This window comes from Lichenostomus cassidix, chromosome 1Aa (assembly GCF_008360975.1).
Source record: "Lichenostomus cassidix isolate B80296 chromosome 1Aa, HeHo_3.0, whole genome shotgun sequence".
Classification (NCBI taxonomy): domain Eukaryota; kingdom Metazoa; phylum Chordata; class Aves; order Passeriformes; family Meliphagidae; genus Lichenostomus; species Lichenostomus cassidix.
The window spans coordinates 34,702,362-34,722,446 of record NC_139480.1 but is presented as its reverse complement, the minus strand read 5'-3'; the positions used below and the strand labels follow the sequence as shown (position 1 = coordinate 34,722,446).

Here is a 20,085-nt window from a genome sequence, read left to right as displayed (position 1 = left end):
GATTTACTTGAATTCTTAATTACTATATTCAGGAGCAGAACTTAAAAGTCTCTCAACCAGAATCCCAGTTATGGTTAACTGATCATAGACCCTGTACCCAGAAGCAGCTTCATCTTCCAAAATTACAGCCTCTGTGGATCAGGGTGTTTAAGAAACCTTGTTTCTATGCCTTCATAAGGACTAATCTTAATTCTGGTCACTGGACAACTTGCTCTTGCCCTCCACCACAAACACAAATTCAGCCTCATCGTATGTGAGACCATCAGGAGAAAGATTTAATTTCTGAGGCAGCCTGCACACCAAGCTGATTAAGGATCAAGCTCAAAGGCAAGTTACTCATCAAGGTAGTTCAGAACAGGTAACTTGCAATCGTGGGTGAGAGAGAGTTTTGTCTTATCTTACTTGCCTCCTTTGCCAGCTATGACCTACTTCTCCCCTCAGGGTACAGAGAGACTCATTTACAAACTCAGTGAATGCCAAATCAGTGCAGCTACACTTCCCTTAATACTGACATCATCTCACATCTGTTCTTTCATTCACTTACACTAGCATTTTTATTATCACAGGATCCAGAAGACATGGCATAACTGTCATCATAGGATGCCTACTGCTGCAGAAACAAAGGCTAGGAAAGTCCTATTTCTGTGTAATATCTGTGCTTTAACTGTTTCATCCTCAAACAAAGCAGGGTGAAGTGTTAGGTAAAGAAACAAACAGCAAAAAATAGTAATAGAGAAGTAGTAATACCAAACACCAGCTTTACTTTTCTACCTCCTACCTACCCTTCATAAATACCAGCATCAAATTATTGTACACTTGTCATGGTAAAATCTGTATGACACAAACACAATAAAAAAGGTTTAAGTTTATTCACAATCATTATACATATTAAGTCCTAATCCAGAAAATACTTCTGCATTACTCAAGTAATTAATGCTTAAGTTTAGTAAGTCCACTAAGCATGGTTACTCTCAATAAAAAGGAAAACATACAATCAAGTGTCATCAAAAGAAGGGAGAGATTTTGTGAGGTGGGAGTGATAGTTGTTTATACTGCTTTAGACTGATGGATTCTTTTTTAAATTTGTCCAAAGTCTGTCCATACACACACATCTCCATGCATACAATATCATATCACTTGTACAAAAAGCACTATGCTTCTATAATATTATGCAAAAATTTTAGCAATTTTTAGTCAAAATATGTTCTTAAAATTATTTCATTGCAACTACATATCTTAATACTGTTGGAAGACGGTGCATTCCAGATAAAACTAAATATTCAAATCAGTGTAAGATTTTGAAAATTTTTGAAAAAAACGGTATTAAATGGTTTATGATATACATAATGCTTTAGGTTGTGCAATGAGACAGTGGAGCAGAGCAACTGAATGAAACTATTCTCTACAAGTGAGTTGATACTTGGGAAAGGGATAATTGTTTTAGAATTATGAAAAGCCTTGATCAACAAACATTTGCACATGTGATTTCAGTGGAACCATTCCTGACACTAAAGTATCTGGATAAGTATTTGCAGGACTGATGCCAAGTCATACAATTGGACCCAAACTAAGAGCCCATTTGTTACCAATAAAATCCCAATTTGGGAGTGGCTGATTATTATAATTATCATTGTTGGATAACACTACACTTCAAATTAATTATTTTTTGCAGCAGTGACTAGACATGAAAATATAATTTGTCCTTTTATGGAATGACCTCTGTGCTGCAGCCACAGCCCCCAAAACCCAAAGCTCATAGCTAAAAATTAGTAAAACACAGCAGAATAATAAAACTGGAAGGTGATACAGAAAGTGCTGTCTGAACGAAGCTGTATAAAACTGTGCCAGTTCCTGGAGACTTCCACTGCAATCCCATTTCATTCCTGCTTAGAGTTCCAGGGATTGCTGGTGCTTAGTACAATGCAAGCTGGCTGGGGGTCTTTTTAATCTAAATGGCAAAGACATTCCAGCTATAACTTATTTGTATTTGTGTTTTGCTGCTTTAATACTCATTTTAAAGTCTCTTATTCAAAAATTACAAGTTATTGCCCATAGACCTTCAGGGGAAAAAAAGCACTAAGACTAAATCAGCGGTACCATGAGTTGCTGTCATATACAGTTGAAACAGTTCACTATCTTAGTTTGGTACATTTTTCATTTAATCCCCAATTCCAAGAGACAGAAGAAGGCAGCACTCCTTCAACAAGTGTCAGCACCATAATTTCAGGCCATACCCCTCCCCAGCCACATTTATTTATTTTATAATTCTCCAGGCAATAAATTTCTCACATCTGATCAGTAAAATTGTACAGGAAATTCTCAGGTTTTCTCACCAAACAGTACAGAGTGTGTAGCATATGGATTTGCCACATGAATTGCTAAAACTCTGAGGAGTAAGCATGCTTTGATCACATCTTATTTTTTTAAAAGATGTTAGGGTATTTTCTTCTAACTGAAGTCTAAAGCTGCTCTGGTATGTCAAAAACACCACATCATGTTCTGCCTTCAATCAGTTTACTTGGAGCCAAAGGAACCACACCTTATTTACCATGATTTTTACTGGGAAAAGAATCAGATCTGCTGGACAGTTCAAGTAAGGAAGTCAGGGAAAACACCATAAATTGTATTAATCATGACCATTTAAATAGCCAACAGAGAATTAAGAAAGCAGTGCATGCAGATGAAATATTATCTTGGCCAACAAACAAAACCAGAAAGTGATCTGGACTACTGAAGAACTGGTAGCAATTTTAAGCGTTCGAAAGACAAATGACATCGGAGAAAAGACTGGGTTAACGAGGGAGCACTTGAGGAAAGTCTAATCTCTGCTGGCATGCTGACTGGGGAGGTCAGCCCAGTGCATGCGTTCTCAGCTGGAGTCAGGCTCCCTCTGCCCGGCCAATTGTCCTGTGCACTCGAGATACCAACCAAATTGAAGGTGCCTTCACTCTGTCAGCGCCTTATATTCTACCAGTTTAAAGACAGCTTCCTTTGCCCTGTCAATTTATGCAGTGTTTCCACAGAGCAAATGCTAAAGAAGAGAGGTAATGTGTGAGAGCAATTTTTTTCCCTGTCTGAGCACTAAAAGGCTCTTTAGGAAGCAGTGTAAAGAGTTATTTTTTTGCACTGTATTCTCAAGTGGGAAGAATGACATTTCAAAATACATTTTCAATCCAAATTTTTCTCAAAGAAACTGACTTGACACACTATGTTTTGAAATTTAAAGCAAATCTCTTGAAAACTGGCAAACATGAACTTTACATAAGTTGTTGCTTCTTCAGTTTTTGTTTAACTCTAATTTATACATCTGTATATTTCACCCTTGCATATGTGCTATTGCCATGAGCAGAGAGGAAATGTTATGTTTCCTTTTCAAAAGGCAGATTTAGCACTAAATTCTAAATCCAGAACCTGGATTCCCCTTCATCCTCAATCAGGACATGATTCAGATTACTAACTGAAACCACATGACAATAATTTAACTTAAGGTCTATGAAGTTTGAAGCTGTGTAAAGAACTACTTTCTAAGAAAAGACAGACATTTTATGAAATACCTAGCTCCTAAATCTTGTCAAGGTATCTGGAAGGTGTAAGAGACTTTATAAATCTCACTTCTTTGTAAGAAGATACACTACTGTTTGATCTCTTTGAAAAACCATGGTCATTCCCAAAATGCCTCTGATGAAGGCACAGACAAGATTTGAGTTTGCAGTGTGAGATCAGAATGATTAGAAGGGTACAAATTTACCACAGAGGGCTGTTCTCAATGATTTTGGGTATTCCTGACACAGAAATTACTATATTTCTTATTTCAGAAGCATTGTTAATTTCTGGGAGCATACTCTTTTACCTCCAAAATAGTAAGCAATTTTCCCACTCAAGTTCTTTATTTTTCCTTCTTTTAATTTTTTATGTTTATTAGTCTTGAACACTTTCAGATACCCTACAGAGTTTTTACTGTGCTCTACAGGAATAGTTATCATCAAATACAATATTATGGCAATTAATGAAGTGGAAGGTCAAAATCTACTTGAAGACTGATATGTTTAGAACCTTATGCACTGATTTCTTCTTCATAGGTTTGACTGTAGTAATATCAATTTTATCGAAGTTTTGAGAAATATTTTTTCTTAATTATTTCTATGAACAATTAAAAATTATATGAATCATATTTCACCAAGTGTGAGTATACATATTTACAATGCACTTAAATTCAAAATTTTAAAGTAAACTATAATGTAAAAAGCAACACGCTGCCATATTTATACTTGTATTCAAGCATCTATTCTTGCATCTTGTATTCTGCCAATTTATGATGGCAATATTTTGCAAATATTCCGCTTATCCTTGACAGGTTTTGATCACAAACACTGCAACTGAATTGTTAGACAGCCCTGGCATTTATAATAAATTTACTTTTTTGTATTATCCAGGCCTCTAACAGAGAACCTCAAGATCTTTAAGCGCTGTCTTCTATATTGTCATCACATTAGATTGAAAAGAAATCTGTTTTCATTACATGTCATACCAAGTATTCTTGAACAGGAGTTGCCGGATTTTACACAATTTTTAATGAGTAATTATTTAAGTAAAGTAGGACAAGCCTGTGGTTAAACAATGGAGTTAGGATAAGGCATTTTTCTTTAATGACTGGCTTTGCCATAAACTTTACCTCTAACTTTGAGCAAGCCCTTCTCTACTTTACTTTTCCACATCACAGCAAATGGTAACAATATTTCACTAACTCATGGGCTTGGTTTGAGCATTAATGAGTGTCCCATGTGCAAAAGACCTGCAGATTCTGGCTGCTTCTTTCCACTGTGCACTGATAGGAAAGTGACCTCTTCTTAATTTGAAACAGAGACTCAGTGCTGCCCTTCATCAGCACATGGAATTCTCATTCATGTCTACAGGAGTTGCATTAAATACACTGAGTACATTACTTAGCCTAAAAGTAAATGAAGAAAAAGGAATGGAAAGAAACTCATGGATTCTCCTTGCCTGCTCCTAAAAAGTCTAACAGCTCATGGCAGCAGACACATAATCATAAATAAAAATTTTTTTGATGGGAGGCAAGAATTGCTGCCTGGAATTATAAATGAGAATTGAGAAAATTGTACCCGGTCCATCTGTAGAGTACATTTAACTCTCCTGCAAGAGCACCATCACAAAAAAATGATGGTACAGGCAAAATTCAGTCACCATAGTATGTCATGCTCTATAGACATTTGTTCCAAAATAAAACAAACCTTAATGGCCTCAGCATTTCAGCTTTTCACCCCATCTCCAGTGCACACCAAGAAAACAGTTACCTTTTTCTCCTATGTGAGTGTTAAACTAAGATAAAAATGTCAGAAATTTAGAAAAAAACCCCCAAATCTTTAAAAGCTCAAACTTAATAGAAGGTATTACCACACTCTGGTTTTGGTCAGATATATCTATGGTGCAAGAACAAAACTGACTAAAGAAGATGTTTTTTTTTTCTGGAAAGAGGTCAAATGTGAGTACACAATTTTAATCTCCCCCTTTGATCTGAGGTAAAAACTGTCACAGCAGAAAAAGACATTTTTGGGTTTTTTTGAGGAAAAAAGCCCAACCAAAACAGAAAGGAGAATAATCAAGAAGCAGCTGGCTGGCCATTACCAAGCTCAGGGAGGCAAGCATGCCTGTAACAAGCAGGCATGTTTTAAAATTTGCCATTGCTTAGCCATCTACAGACAATGAGACTTGACAGCTCTTTACGGAAGGCAGGCAGGGGCTACAATTCTGCATAATTAGGCAATAATTAATCAATCCAGGGATAGCAATGTGTAAATTTGGGAAACAGTAAGTGTAGCTGCCTATGTGTACAAACTAGTCTTTTATACTTTATACTGTCTGTATGCAGTCTTGGTCATTTAAAAGTCTGCTTGTCCAAATGACATTTTTTCACTTCAGGGTGTATGTTACTGAACAACAAAGAATTTTTGACTGGAGAAAGACATTCCATCTGAAGACCAGAAGGATTTAAAAACAAAAGGGCAGACTAGATCACAATCCTCCAAGAAGCAGGTTACCAGAGGCAGAAACACAGCAATGGTATTCTCACATTATCATGCATATGCTCTCTTTTTCTTCATAAAACAAACAGTAGATTCTTTCATGTTTTTCCAGTTTTAGAATTTCTCCAAGCAATGAAGAATTTAGGGTCTCTACTTCTTAACACAGGATATGTTCACCTTTAGTATGTCTTTATACCTTCACTATCTACTTTTCTGCTTATGGCTTTCCAAAGCACCAGAAAACACTGTATCTTATGTATACTCAAAATCCTGACCTGCTACTTTTGGAACTAATGGCAGACCTTGTATGTGTCTTAAGGATTGTATCTTTATTACACACAGCCAAAGTTTTGCTCTACTGTAAGTGGTCATTCAATAACGCTGACTGCTGTCTCCTGCTTCCTAACATTATTAATGGCTTTGACTTTGAAATAAGCTAAACTGATCTCAAGAAAAAAACAGGGTAGTATTTACATGCATAATGTATAAAGTCTTTCAGCTGCTCATCCTCTTTATAAATTGATGCTATTTTCAATAAATTAGGCTTTCCACTCATATACACTTAGATTTGGTTGGTTGCACTTAAATTCCACCTTGCCTATGTTGTCATGTTTATACTTCTCTCAGAAATCCATTTCTAGCTCACTTTATTCTATTTTTTCAGATGTAAGATATGTTTTATGTCCTTTGAAGTATGGTATTAAAAGAGAAGTGCACTCAGAATGATCAGTTTAGTACCCCAGACACATAAAGCTGTGGAAGCATCTCCACAGTAACTATAGCAGCAAGCATGCTAACAGCATGTCAAAGTACGGAGACCGGACAAACACGTTCAGAAACAGACATACTTTATGCTGGAGACGAAGAATAAGCAGTAAATTAACAACCTACTGGTCATGGAACGACAAAAAACTATGGAATCAGCCAGGAGAACACCAAAGGAGCCCTTAGAGCTCCAGCATTTTCAACACACGAAACGACGAGAGGCTAAACGACGAACATTGAGCCAAAAACAAGAAACAAAGAAAGTTTCACCACAGTTTTGAGTGGTTTTTTGCTAATACAAAGTTTGTCCGTTCTCGCCGGCTCTGTCCCGACACGCAGTAACTCAGCGCAGCTCGCAAGCAGCGCAGCCCGTCGCGGCGGGGATGCCCTGTGCTGCCAGGCGGGCACTGCGGGCACTGCGGGGAGTGCCGGCGGGGCGGATCCGGACACAGGCACCTGTGTGCGGACCCTGCACCGCGGCCCCGAGCGCTGCCCGCCTGCCGGGAGCGCGCTTTATTCACTGCCTCCGCTCCACCCGAGGGGAGATCTGTTAACGATTAAATCCGCGGCGGCCGCAGTTCAAAGCCCTGTCTCGGGAAGCAAAGGTGAAGATAACGTCCCTGCGGATCGCGTCGAGTTTCTGCTGTTGCAATCGCTTTTAATTGCCCTCCGAACGGCACATCACACAGCGATCCTCCGGGCGCCGGACCGGGCACCGCGATAGCCAGATACCTATAAACGCTTTACAACGCGCCCGCTGATTAAAAAGCGATTAGAAACTTATTTGAAGTCGGGCGTTCTCTCCGGGCACGGAGCGCCTCCTGTCAGCGCCGGGGGCCGGCCCGAGCCCTCCCGCCGCCGGTGCGCCCTGCCCGGCCCGCCCGCACTTACAGGTACGAGGTGAAGACGCTGAGGTTGGCGGGCACGGCGGTGAGCCCGCGGTCGGAGCAGTCGGCGCGGAGCAGCACTCCGTCCAGCTCGCAGCGGCACGGCGCCGGACAGCCCCGCGGGCGCTGCCCGCCGCCCCGCGCCCCCCGCCGCAGCCCCGGCGGGCACAGCAGCAGCAGCAGCAGCAGGAGGGCGCGGGCAGCGCGGGAAATCGCCATGGGGCCCGGGGGGTACCTAGAGCCGCGGGGCGGCCGCTCTCAAGCCCCGCGGCGCGGCGGGGGCGAAAGGCGGGCGCCCGTCTGGGCTCGGGGAGCTCCTGCGGCCGCCGCCGCCGCGCCGCTGTCTGTGGTAGCATCTCAGCTTACACGCTGCTTTAAAGCCCTGGAGCCGGCACCGCGCGCCCGCTGACGCCGCCCCAGCCTTGCCCGCCGTAGCGCGGAGAGCCCTGCCCGCGCCGCCGTGCGAGAGAGCGAACGGGCGGGGGCGGCCGCGGGCGGGCGGGAGGAGGAGCGGGGGAACGCCTCCCTCCGCCTGCCCTCCGTGCCTGGGGCCGGCAGCTCGCGCATCCGCACTCTGGGACAGGCTGGAGGGGCCACAGCGGCTCATCTGGTCCAGCCTTCCTGCTCAAGCGGTCATCCCAGAGCACATGGCACAGGATTGTGTCCGGGCAGCTCCTCAATGCCTCCAGCGAGGGACACTCCACAGCTGGCCAACCTGTTCCACTGCATGGACACACACTCAATAAAGAAGTTCTTTCTCATAATCAGGTGGAACTTCCTGTGCATTATACAATCACAGAACCACAGAATATGCTGAATTGGAAGGGACCCAGCAAGATCACCGAGGCCAAATGCTGGCCCTGCACAGGACACCTCAAGGATCGCACCGTGTGCCTCACAGCATTGTCCAATTTCTGCCCCGTGCTTTGTGTCCTACTGGTCGGCACCACTGAGAAAAGCCTGGCTTCACCTTCGTTGCACTCCCTCCCTGCTTTCGCTATTTGTACACATTAATAAGGTCCCCTCTCAGTCTGTTCTTCTGAGGGGTGTCACCGGAAATCGGGAAGAAAATAAAAACCCTCTAGCACTATATTTGAAGTGATAGAGAATCAGGCATTACTTTATTTTCTGGCCAGGATGTGCCAAGGAAAGTATTCCAAACACACATGCTTTTACAGGATTTTCCCTCAAACTTTATACAGTAAAAACTCTTAGAGATGTATTGTTTCAAAGTTCATTGGTCCAGAGTTGAGCAGCCCCCAATATTTAGTTTGCTATTTGATCCGAATTTCTTCACCTCTGATGTTAATTAGATCTTAATTCTTTGATTTTCCTTATCACTCTTTACCAGACTAGATGTCTCCAACTCTACCAGAGGCAGTGTCTGAGGTAGATGTTTGTAGATGGCCACTGATATTCTGCTGATGTTCTATTTATGGCCTTTCATCTTTCTACGTTTCTTTTGGGCTACTTCCAGTCTGTTGATATGTTAAGCCCATCTCCATAGAGTGATGCTACATCTCCTAAAAAAATTTTCAAGAAGTTTCTTTCCCCAAGGCAAAGTCAAACCAAATCTAACTTGAGAAATAAAATATTTTTTTTTAAAGTTATATTGTTTCCAGCAAGGGGGATTCTCCCTTCAGGGCAGGGATGCATGTGGTGGACGTTTCTGGAAGGTGGGAGACTGGACAGTTGTGGAAGTGAGAGCATGGTCCCGAGGCCGTGGGGTGAGCCGTGGGTCTCTGGGGTGGTGGGACAAAGGCTTGGGTGATCTCGTGGGCTGGTAGGGACGTGTAACCTCCGAGGCTTTACTTAGTTGGCCAGTGGTCCCAGCTGCAGACCATGGTCCAGGTCAGAAATGGGGATTCCCACTCAGTTAAATCACAGGCTTGCCAACAGGCAACAGTTTTCCAAAGGAGACTGGCTGCCGAGGGAAACTGAGTTCACAGTCAGGCTGCCATTGAAAGCTCTTGAGATGTCCCTCACCCAGCTTCTTGCCAGAGGCTCTCCTCAGGTAGTGAAGAAAGTTGCCTTTGTGCTACGCTTCTGTGACTGAGTGAGGGAGAGCATGGCAAGTTTTTTTTAAACCTTCTTTTTCCTCTAAATCAGGTTTCAGTGTGAATAAAGTTGGCTACAAGCTCCCGATTTGAGACTAGCTACCAGTTTAAGAACCCAGTCTCAGCCTAATTCCTGTTTAGACTGGTGACTAAATTGTTGGTCAGGCTACTTAGTATGCATTGGAGAGCATTAGTTAAAGGTTTTCTGCTACACTTTATTTGAATCTACAATTAGGTCTGAAATGACAACCTAATGAAAAGGCCAGCAACATACATGCTTTTACATTCTACCCAGTTTATAACACCTGTTTTCACCTCTGGACCATAATCTGGTATAATCTGAGCTGCAGAAGTATCTTGTACTGGAACTTAAGTTTTTCACTCAAAATAATAAAAAAGAAATCTGCTGTCTAGCTAGTTAGACAGGCCAGAATGTTTTGGCCTATGGAGCTGCTGTGAAACTTTTCCCCAGGCATCACCTTACCCTAAGCTAATAACAACAGTGGTTGAAAGCATAAAGTGTCCATGAAAAATGCACAAAGAGAAAAATTCTCCAGGAAGAGGATTTTTCATTCCATGACATGACATGTGTCCAGGAGACCTCTTCCCTGAAAGTTCTGGCTGTGTTTTGGCCCAGTCTGTAAGTTTATACTTACGTAAGTGTAGTGAAACAGTATTTATGTAACCTGAGGCTTTTATACACTTCTTTTTATTTGTTCTAGGAAGCCAAGAGTATATTGTTTCCTCATTTTCTGTTGAGGATTCATCAGCTTGCACAAGATATGTGAAGCTAGACAGTCATAGATTAATTAGCAGTGAGGGTTCAACTGCAAAAGTCCTCCTCTGTATGTTGTTTATTTTGCATGAATACATTTGTTGAACTAGTGACTTTGTTTAAAAGTTTTTTCTTAAAAAAAAAAATTACTTAAAGATTTTTTGAAAGTAACTTGAAGATTAAAAGAAGGATTTGGTAGGAATGGATAAATATAATTCCTACCTTTGTATATTTTAAACTAGGCTGTACAGTTATTTCCTTTTCATGTTTCTCATAGGTCTCTGGTTCTCCGTATAGGGAAAAGGAAAAACAACAGCCTGTTTGGTAATGTCTCTGGGAGGTGCTGTTACTGTTCCAAAAGACCATTGGGACTGTCAGATTTCCTGCAGGTTCTAACATCTCCCCATAATGTCCTGGTCACTTGAAGTGACAGCCATGGTACAGTCATCAATGGTCTTCGGCTTTCATGAAGGAAATAAACAAAATCCCTCAGGGATCTCAGCAGAATGCTCTCGTGAATCTTTCTTCCTGATACTCAGGCAAAATTCCTGATCTTTTGAATATGGTATATGATGTGATGATGCTCTAGCCTAAAGTTTACCAGTATAAAAAATATCTTTATGAAATGTTACCTACAGGTAAACAAATTTATATGCTGTGTTATATATTCTTAGCATACAAAAAGCATAACAATTCATATATTAAGAATGCACAGCAGATGTATATTTTATATATACATATTACTTATTTATATATATACTTAACATACATATTATTTATTTATATATATTTAACATGAATCTTTTAGATAATTACTTACACCATGATAGATTTTTGACTTTGTGTGACATTTGGCTTTAAAATATAGGACTGTAAAAAGAAAACAGTTCAGAAAAAAGAAAAAAAAAATATTCACTGCTATTTCTGTTTTGTAAACTTAAACTGAATAAAATGATTTTTAAAAAGTCTGGCTAAAACATTTGACAATGGAAAATGATGCTTAATGCTGAAATTATCAGTTGTCCCAGCCAAAATTGAGTTTAAAGCAGAAATGTTAACAAATTCTGCACTAGCAAAGGTAGCAGCTAGTTTAAATATTAAGGCAAGTCCAATACAGAGCCAAAGTAAAAAGCACAGCGGCAGAGGACAAGATAGTTTATAGTATACTGTAGCATGTTTTTTCCTTTTCTGCCTATGGATGAAGGGTAGGTTCCTAGAAGGAAGTAAGTACAGCTCTGTGTTTAGACTGTGGAGAAAGTGAAGATCCTGTGCAGGGTGGGCATTGTTTTTCTGCCTATTGGGATAAGAAATTCTTAATTGGATGTGTCAAAGTCCTTACACTGAAAGGGTTCAGTGGGCAAATGTGCAGCTCTGCAGCCCTGAGGCTGTTCTGCTGGAGAGCAATAGAGCAACTGCCCAGTGATCTGAGCAGAGCATCCTTTCTTCCTTGCAGGACACCTGATATGTCCTTTTATTCCAGCTAAACTTGGAGAGTGGGGCATGCCTTAAGATTTATCACTGTGCAGGCTTTTTATACATACAGCAGAAGGCTACTTATATGCAGTGTTCATTTGGTTCAATATTTACCTATTGGTGTAGGTTCACATTCATTTGCATCATGTTATCTGTCCCATTTTGCAGAGAACCTTGAACTAACACATGTATTTACATCCCTTTGTTAAGCTATACAATGGCATCCAAACCATGGCAGATTGCACTGTTTCTGTTTTACATAGTGATAATGCTATTTCCTGAAATGTGGGATGGTTAGGGCAGAGTTACTCTTTGAACCAGAATGAAATACAGGATTTTTAATTGTCCTGGCTCAATTTACTATCTGGCTACAGCTTTTAAGTCGCAGTAATATTATGGATAATTTTATTTTATCGTTATGGATTTGTTTTGTTTAGGTATTCATGCTGTTTAGGCCATGCTATGTCATGCATCATTAGAAAAAGTCTTTTCACATTGATTCTTTAGTTTGGCACACTGCCATCTAGCTGCATGCTTCCCTCAGCAGTTCTGTAGTCAGTGTGATGGTAGGACTGAGGAGAAATATCTGACAGCTAAGATTTATTTAGATTCGTCTGAAATATGCTTCAATAGTCAAGTTTCCAATGGGAAGAAGAGATAAAAATAGAAAACAAAGTATAATTGCTGTTACAATTCATACAGTGACAGTTGGCTTATACATATAATTTTGAAGCAATTGCTGGCATGAACATTAATTTTAGTCTGAAAATATCTGATAGTAAAGTGTGCAACAGTAGTGCAAAAGTCAGGATTACCCAGGCACATTTTAATAGTTAGAAATTTGGGAAAGAAACAAGGGGAAAATATAAATATATAGGCTGCAGATTTACTGAATGTTTTTTTGGAGGAAGTGAAAGCTGAATGTTACAGTAATTCTCTGTTTAAGAAATAAAATCCATGTGTTAGAGTGAAGATGTGAAAATAAGGTGTATATGAAGAGAACCTTGTATTATTTTGAGTTGGGGGTGGATGTGACATCATTCAGAGAATTACAGCCAAACTACAAAAGCATTGAGAATTTCACCCACACAGAAAATATGTGCTTTACACTTTGCTTTAAGTCAAGTTTTTAAACTCTAACATTTACTGGCCTGTTACCTTATTGTTGTATGTCTCATGTAAAGCCAGAAGAAGGGAGAACATGTAAGCTATGTCTAAACATGCATGAAGACTGGTATGGCATTAAATGAGGAACATGATTTTTATCAGAACAACTAGTCTTTAAAAACATGCAAGAGCTCTCTTTTTGGCTCACCAAGTCTTATTTTCTCAAGATCTTTCTAACTGCCCATTTAAAGTTCTTCTCACTTGTAGCCCCAGACAAGCACATCAACAGTTGTGATGCAGCATCTTCAGAAAGGTGCAGAACTGGGAGTGTGGAGCAAGGCAGGTCAAATTAACGGTTGCCTTCCTCTAGTCAGGTGTTTATATTGCACTCTTAACTCTGCCTCCTGATAGTCAGTAAATTGTTGCAGCAGGTCTGTGAACTGACTTGTCCTCTTTTTCAAGGACTGAAGAACACCTAGTAGATTTGAATCCAAATGCCAAGTGGGCTCAAAAGTTTCCCTGGAAGGACCAAAAGAAGGATATTGGATATTGCATATTGGAAGGGTATGTTGTGATGGATTAATCCCTTTCACCGTTTCCTGAATTGCATAGTCTTGGTCTCTGCTTTCTCACCCCACAAAAGCAATCAGTAATTACTTGTTCCATATAATAGCAGGTGTCAGAGACAAACATTTAGAAATGCACTACTGTGCATTTGAGCACTGCAATTAAGTTCAGAGAGCACCATTCTGTGCTGTTTTTCAGTGGGACTTTGAGGGAGGTCTTCAAAGTATTGTTCACTTAATACAACAAAAGTTCATTACTTCCATGGAGAGTCAATACCTCCAGTTCTGCAAGGAAGTTAACTCCAGTTCACAGAGTGTTGCAGGGTTGTTTTTGCTTTCCTTAAGCACTTGTAAAATGTCAAACCTTTGAATATGTTTGCATGTAGAGAGGCATGATGTATTTCTGTGCCTGTATGTACTGTGTTAATCTGCATTCTGCTCTGGGTTAAAAAAAAGAGTTGATAACTACCATGTACATGAATAGAGTAATTTCTTAATTTAGCAGCACCTATAGAAATTCTGTCCAATTCTTTCCTCCTTCTCCCACTGTGTCTGTGTGGCAAACACCCTGGGGTTCCTGTGGTTTTTGAAGTGTATTTGCATGATACTGTATAATGAGTGATTGTATTGTTTTGTAGTTGTTTGAAGGAGGTCACAAAAATATTTTTTGTGCTTCTTTTTCTTTTTTGTGGTGGTTGTAATAGCTATAGTCATCTTGGGATCAGCTACCATGCAAAATAAAGAAACATATGTAAGAAAGAATCACCTAATTGTGACAAATTGGCAGAAGGCTTTAGATGTGGTGTAACACCTTGTTTTCCCCTAAATTCCCCTCTAGAAGGAGGGAGGGGTTTGTATTTTTATTTCTTTCTCTGTGTATTTGTCTTCTGATGTGTAAGCACAGAAAAACCAAATTTCTTTGCAGAGAGGGAGGTCAAAATTTTTTGTTAGTGAGTAAGACCAAAACATTTCAAACACCTCTTTCCTCTTGACAGCAGAGATTTTCCTATTATTGACTAGAACCTTGGAATAAATCAGATGGGAAATGTCTCATGGGACTCAATTTATCAAGAAGTTTTTGAAAACCATTTGCATACTGCCCAGTGCAAAATTAGTTCCCAAAACTTTACAGTACATACTTAACCAGAACAAAGCGTTCTTGTTTCTGTGGCTCATATGCTTCACCCACACTTTGTACCATGGTGATAAACTGTCAGGATATGCTATCCACCTCTCTTGACTCCCTGAAGTTGATGCAGTCCCATCTGCAGTAATGTAAAACGACACAAAGGGAGGGAAGGAGTAAAATGCAGATCTGTGACCTTCAATACATCCACAAAGCCTCCACCAGTGCCTGCCAGAGACACAAGATGTACAAGAAATGCTATTTCTTCTGCATGGCTGGTAATCATGCAAAGCCCTTGCTGTAGGTTGAGGAAGGGAACTGATCAAGAATTTGGATAAAGCAACTATCAGAAAGGAAAAGTGGGATCTCTGCAGCTGCCAAGGAGCTGAAGAGAAGGAGCCTTATGCAGGGGGGCATGAAGAGAAGGGAGCAAAACTGATTGCAGCACAGATGTTTATAGGAAGATGAGAGTGCATTGGATGAGCCCTTGTATTTGAAAAGAAAGGGAATGGGGGCACTCAGAGCAAATAGGGGTTTTACAGCAGGGGAATGACAGGGAGGTCTTTACAGAGAAGAGGATGGAAGGTGGCCCACAGGAAACCTGCAAGAGAAAGAGGCAAGAGGTCTTGGTATGTGAAGTAAAGTCAGTCAGCTGAAACACACAACTCTCAAGTTTCTATGCTCTTTCTTATACAAACACTGCCACGACAGTGTTAATGCTCCATGAATTGCTATGTATTTGCGCTAAATTATTTGGAAAGATGTAGAGATATATTTCTGGACTGAATGTCAGAATCAGGGCCTTACATAACATTAACATGTTTATAACATGCATTGCATTGCATTGCTCTTCACTCCCTTGGCAAGGCTGTTTAGCTGACTTAAGGATGGGCACTTTTCTTTTGAGGTGTATTTGCCTTTGAAGCAACCAACTTATTTGAGAGAGTTTTATATTTATAAATCCCATCTCAACAGCGTGGCAGCACAGACCCATGGCACATGATGTCTTTACAAACCAGGGGGCAGGGTGTTGCTTCATTTAGCTTCATCTGTCATCATTGAAGACAATGAGGTACCTGCTCAAGGCAGTTGCTGGATTCTGGCTTCAAGCAGGGAGAACTCTCTCCTCTGTCCATTGAGATTCCCCAGGGAGCCTCAGAGCCTCTTCAAGTCTGATACAGTTTCCTATGCTGGATGGTTCAGATATCACTCCAATTGCTGTCATGAGAGCCGAATTTTCCAAATGCATAAATGCTGCAGGGGTTTTGTTTTAAAAGAGTGCCTGAAAGAGCTCCAAATTTATATGGAGCTGGACCACAGAAGCCAGTGTATTTACTTCTGTTAACAACTTGGGCCTCCGAGGGTTTGGCTACATTTCTTTAGCAATTAATGGAGACAGTAGGATATGAGGAGAGAATGTTTATACCACCCAAATTTAATCTCCCAGGTATCTTTCTGAAGATGATTAAGTGTAATAGACTCCTCCAGAAGGTGGTTCAAAGAACCTGCATTAATGATTGCAAGTATTTGTGGATAGTTAAATCAGGGCTGCTATGCAAAGGTATGCTGGCATTGATTACAATTAATGTTGCTGCTGCAATAGATCAGAATTCTGAGAAGTTATATACAGGAAAGAGGAAACACTGGCAAACAAGGACTAATATGAAAAGCTCAGGTTTAATATGTTCTGTTTATGTGCATTTTTTGATCTGCATTTGGCTCAATATGTGAGACTGGTGAAACAGAATATTGAAAGTAAATCAGTACTAATCATTTTAGTCTAATGCCATTTGATATCTGGCAGAACTAGTAGTGGTATAGAAAATTTAAAAAGAGAAAGAAAATGGCAAAAGGAGAAAGCAATGCATCATATTGAAAAATAATTACTTTTCAGTTTGGCCCCTTGGAGTGGATTTCAAATGCAACAAATCAAAACCAATGTATTTGTATGTTTTCACTCTCATTTCCAGTATAGGTTTTCCTTTTCAAGGAACACATCTTCATCTGTAAAACAAATACTCACTTAATGTACTTAATGATGATGATGATAATGATAATGATAGTGATGATGATGACAATAATAATAATAATAATAATAATAAAGCAGAATTCAACTGTCTTCCTATTTTGTTCCAGACTTCTATCCCCTCAACAACTTACAGCTTGACCCATGTGCAACAGAGAGCAAAATCTGCCCCTTCTATAGAGTGTCAGGGGTCAAGGATAAATTGTCAGATGATGCATTATAATATGCCTATATATTAACATTGTATTAAGCTTTATTTAGGGCAGAAGCATATTATTTACAGGTGAATTTACAGGTGAATACAGGGGTGAAATCAGGCACTACTCTTTAGGAAGGCTCATTTGTGCTCAGAAATCTTCAGAATGTGGTATTTCTATTTATTTACCTTTTCAAAATCTAACTGCTGATTTTGAGACACAAGCAGTTTTTGCTTTCTAACTTTGAACAACTTAATTACAAATTGAGAACGACTTAGAAACAGGTTCAAAAATTAGGCTAAGGTATGTTGAAATCCTAAATCCAGATTATTTACACTTTACTTTGGAGCTTTAATATTTAGAATTCCCTCCTGTTTTACAGTTGTCTAGCAGTATATCAACAATGCTTTTCCCGCTGCATTTTAAAGAGTAGTTTCTTCAATACAGTAAGAACCCTTAATTTATATTTTTTTGAGAATATGTATCCAAGGGACAGCATTAAATTTAACATTAAGTTAATTTTATCATCAAATTATTTTGGTGTATAGATGTTTGGAGTAATGTGGTAAGACAGTTTTTTCATCTCGTACAACTGCTTTGGGTTGATAGATACAAAGAAAATGTTATAACAGGTACATAGAGATTTCTCAAATACAATTTATTATTTACTGTGGTCTGTCTAAATTATAGAGGCTTCTGTGCTAGTGCCATGAAATTTGGTGTGCAAAGCTACTTGTTCTATTTCTATCTCAGTACCTCACCAGAGTAAAGTTTAGAATTTAGAATCTAGCAAGTTTAGAACTGTGTTTACATGAATTGAAACTGTTCAGAGACATTTCTGTAAAAGCATAGCCATAATACATGAAAAGTATGTTTATTGTTGCTTTCCCATAAAGACTAATTGTGTTTCAAAAGAGTTATTTGCGGAAAAAAAAAATTCAAAGAAAACCAAACAATACAAGCAATTAGATTTCAGTTAAGACATTAAAAGGATGAACAAGTTTCTGGAAAAGTCACAGGGATATATTATAAATCTCATTCTTGTACATTGTACAGCTTCTTTGGGAATCCTCATATGCATAAAATGAGTCATAGATTTTCTTGCAGCACTGAAGTCGAAAGCTGTGGTTGAACTGAGGAAGATGAAGCAGTAGCTGGAGTCATTAGTTTGACTTTTGAAAAAAGAAGTGACTGACAAAAAGGCATATGAGGCCAAGGGATAATTAAAAGATTCCAACCATATCTACAAGCTTATCCATGAAGAAGTTGAATGGTTTCCCATATATTTATGTATTCATACCAATTAATTTTTTAGCTGCGTATTACTGGAAGGCGTGGATTTTATTTATTGTTTTGCCAAAAGCGCACACACCCAAGAGCCAGATCCTTCTGCTTGAATTAAAAAGTAATTTGGCTACCATCTCTTATCAAAACTTGAGTTTATCTGTACAGAGTCTGCACGCTGGATGTTGCCTTTTCCCGCCGTCAGCAGGACAAGACCAAGCTCAAAGCATGGGCTCCCTCTCCTGGCTGCTGCTGCAGCTCTGAGCCCTTCGCCTTCAGACGCCCCGGGCAGCAGAGTGGAGGAGACACGAGGTGCAGCTTATTTCAAACAATTACATTTTGAGGCGAAAATATGATCAAGTGTCTATTAAAATAGATCGAGTTGCATCTTTAAAGTAGAACAGAGATATAAAACTTTCATTTGAAATGCACAGACACTCTGAAGTAATAGTAGTTTTATTGTGAAAGAGCATCAGATAGACCAGAAAAGAAAATACTAGAGAAACAAATTTTTACTTTCTGTGATTTCAGATAGGAGCAAGATAGAACTGAAGATACAGAATAACTAAAAGATAGGAACAAGAAGTGGAGAACTGAAGATACAGACTAACCAATACTAGCTCTTTTGTAAAACTCAACAGTAAACTAATATTCCATCTCTCACTTCTTTTTTGCCCAGATTCTGTGCATAATTTATCTCAAGATCCATTGATTTTTTGAGATTTCGACTGAATAAACCATGAGACACCTGATCTAAAGTTGGTCCTTGAGCTGGAGATTGAACAAGGTAATCTCTTTACGTCCTTCCAGCATACACTGCTCTGTGTTTCTGTTGTATGTGTGAGAGAAAGATTGAGGTAGAAAATGGTATTCTACTTGTGTAAAGAGAGAGGCCTGGGTCCCCTTTCTGCACTTTGACCCTTTGAACATTGGTAGGTCTTTGCTAGAGGAGAGGTGTGATTGGGATCCAGGTGCAGAGGACAAGGCTGCAGAGGAGGCACCTGCTTGGGCATTGAGGAAAATGGCTGTGTGTCCCCTGGACTAACTACCAGCTATTAATAAAGCTGTAGAGAATCACATACACCTAATTTCAAAAGCAATCTTGCACATTATCACTTAGATGGAGGACTCAGGTAAGAGTCTCTGACATGCCTCTACACTGAAGGAAGGCATTTCAGGCTAGATGAAGGCAATGGTTTTAACACCCTTCATTGTGACCAGCAGATATCACAGAGCTGCTTGACACAACCATTCACTGCATGGGAGAAAGAGCAGATGAATATAAACTCTCCTTGTTTCTCCAAAATAGTGAACAGAAGCACATAATTTGTTTGAAAGGGAAGTTTCCAGTGTCAGAGGAAAGCAGGGTAACATACAATACTCCAAGCATGTTGTAGAAGGCTTTCTTGATATTTCCCTCCAGTACAGCTTACCTCTTTCTATTAACAATGGAATTAGTTTGAAAGTCTGGTCTTTGAAGACTAAACTTAACTTTTGTGAATATTTCCTTCCCTTCTCTCACTACAGTGTCCAGTGTGATTTTCTCATTTCTTCAGGCTATGGATGAATATGGAGTTTGCTTTTTACCTGATGAGTTTGGATTATATGTGAAAAAGCAGTGAGCTCAACTTGACACAACAGATTCCCATCATCCTGCCATGAACATGGCAGGGTACAGGTGTGTTTGTGCCTGTGCTGTGATTTCCATTAAGGGTAACTGTCAAAAAAAGGACATGCTTTTTCTACTAATCTTCTGGAAAACTGCCTTTACAAACATGCCA

At 39.8% G+C, this 20,085-nt stretch overlaps 1 protein-coding gene across 1 annotated transcript in view; it reads right to left on the bottom strand.

The window, feature by feature from the left end:
• Window positions 1-8,124, bottom strand: part of LGR5 (leucine rich repeat containing G protein-coupled receptor 5) — a 90,183-nt gene extending 82,059 nt beyond the window's left edge. The window contains exon 1 of the mRNA XM_085044948.1: window positions 7,698-8,124. Within this exon, the coding sequence (XP_084901074.1) occupies window positions 7,698-7,912 (215 nt within the window). The 5' untranslated portion in view covers window positions 7,913-8,124. The remainder of the gene's footprint in view (window positions 1-7,697) is intronic.
• Between the last annotated feature and the right edge of the window lie 11,961 nt (window positions 8,125-20,085).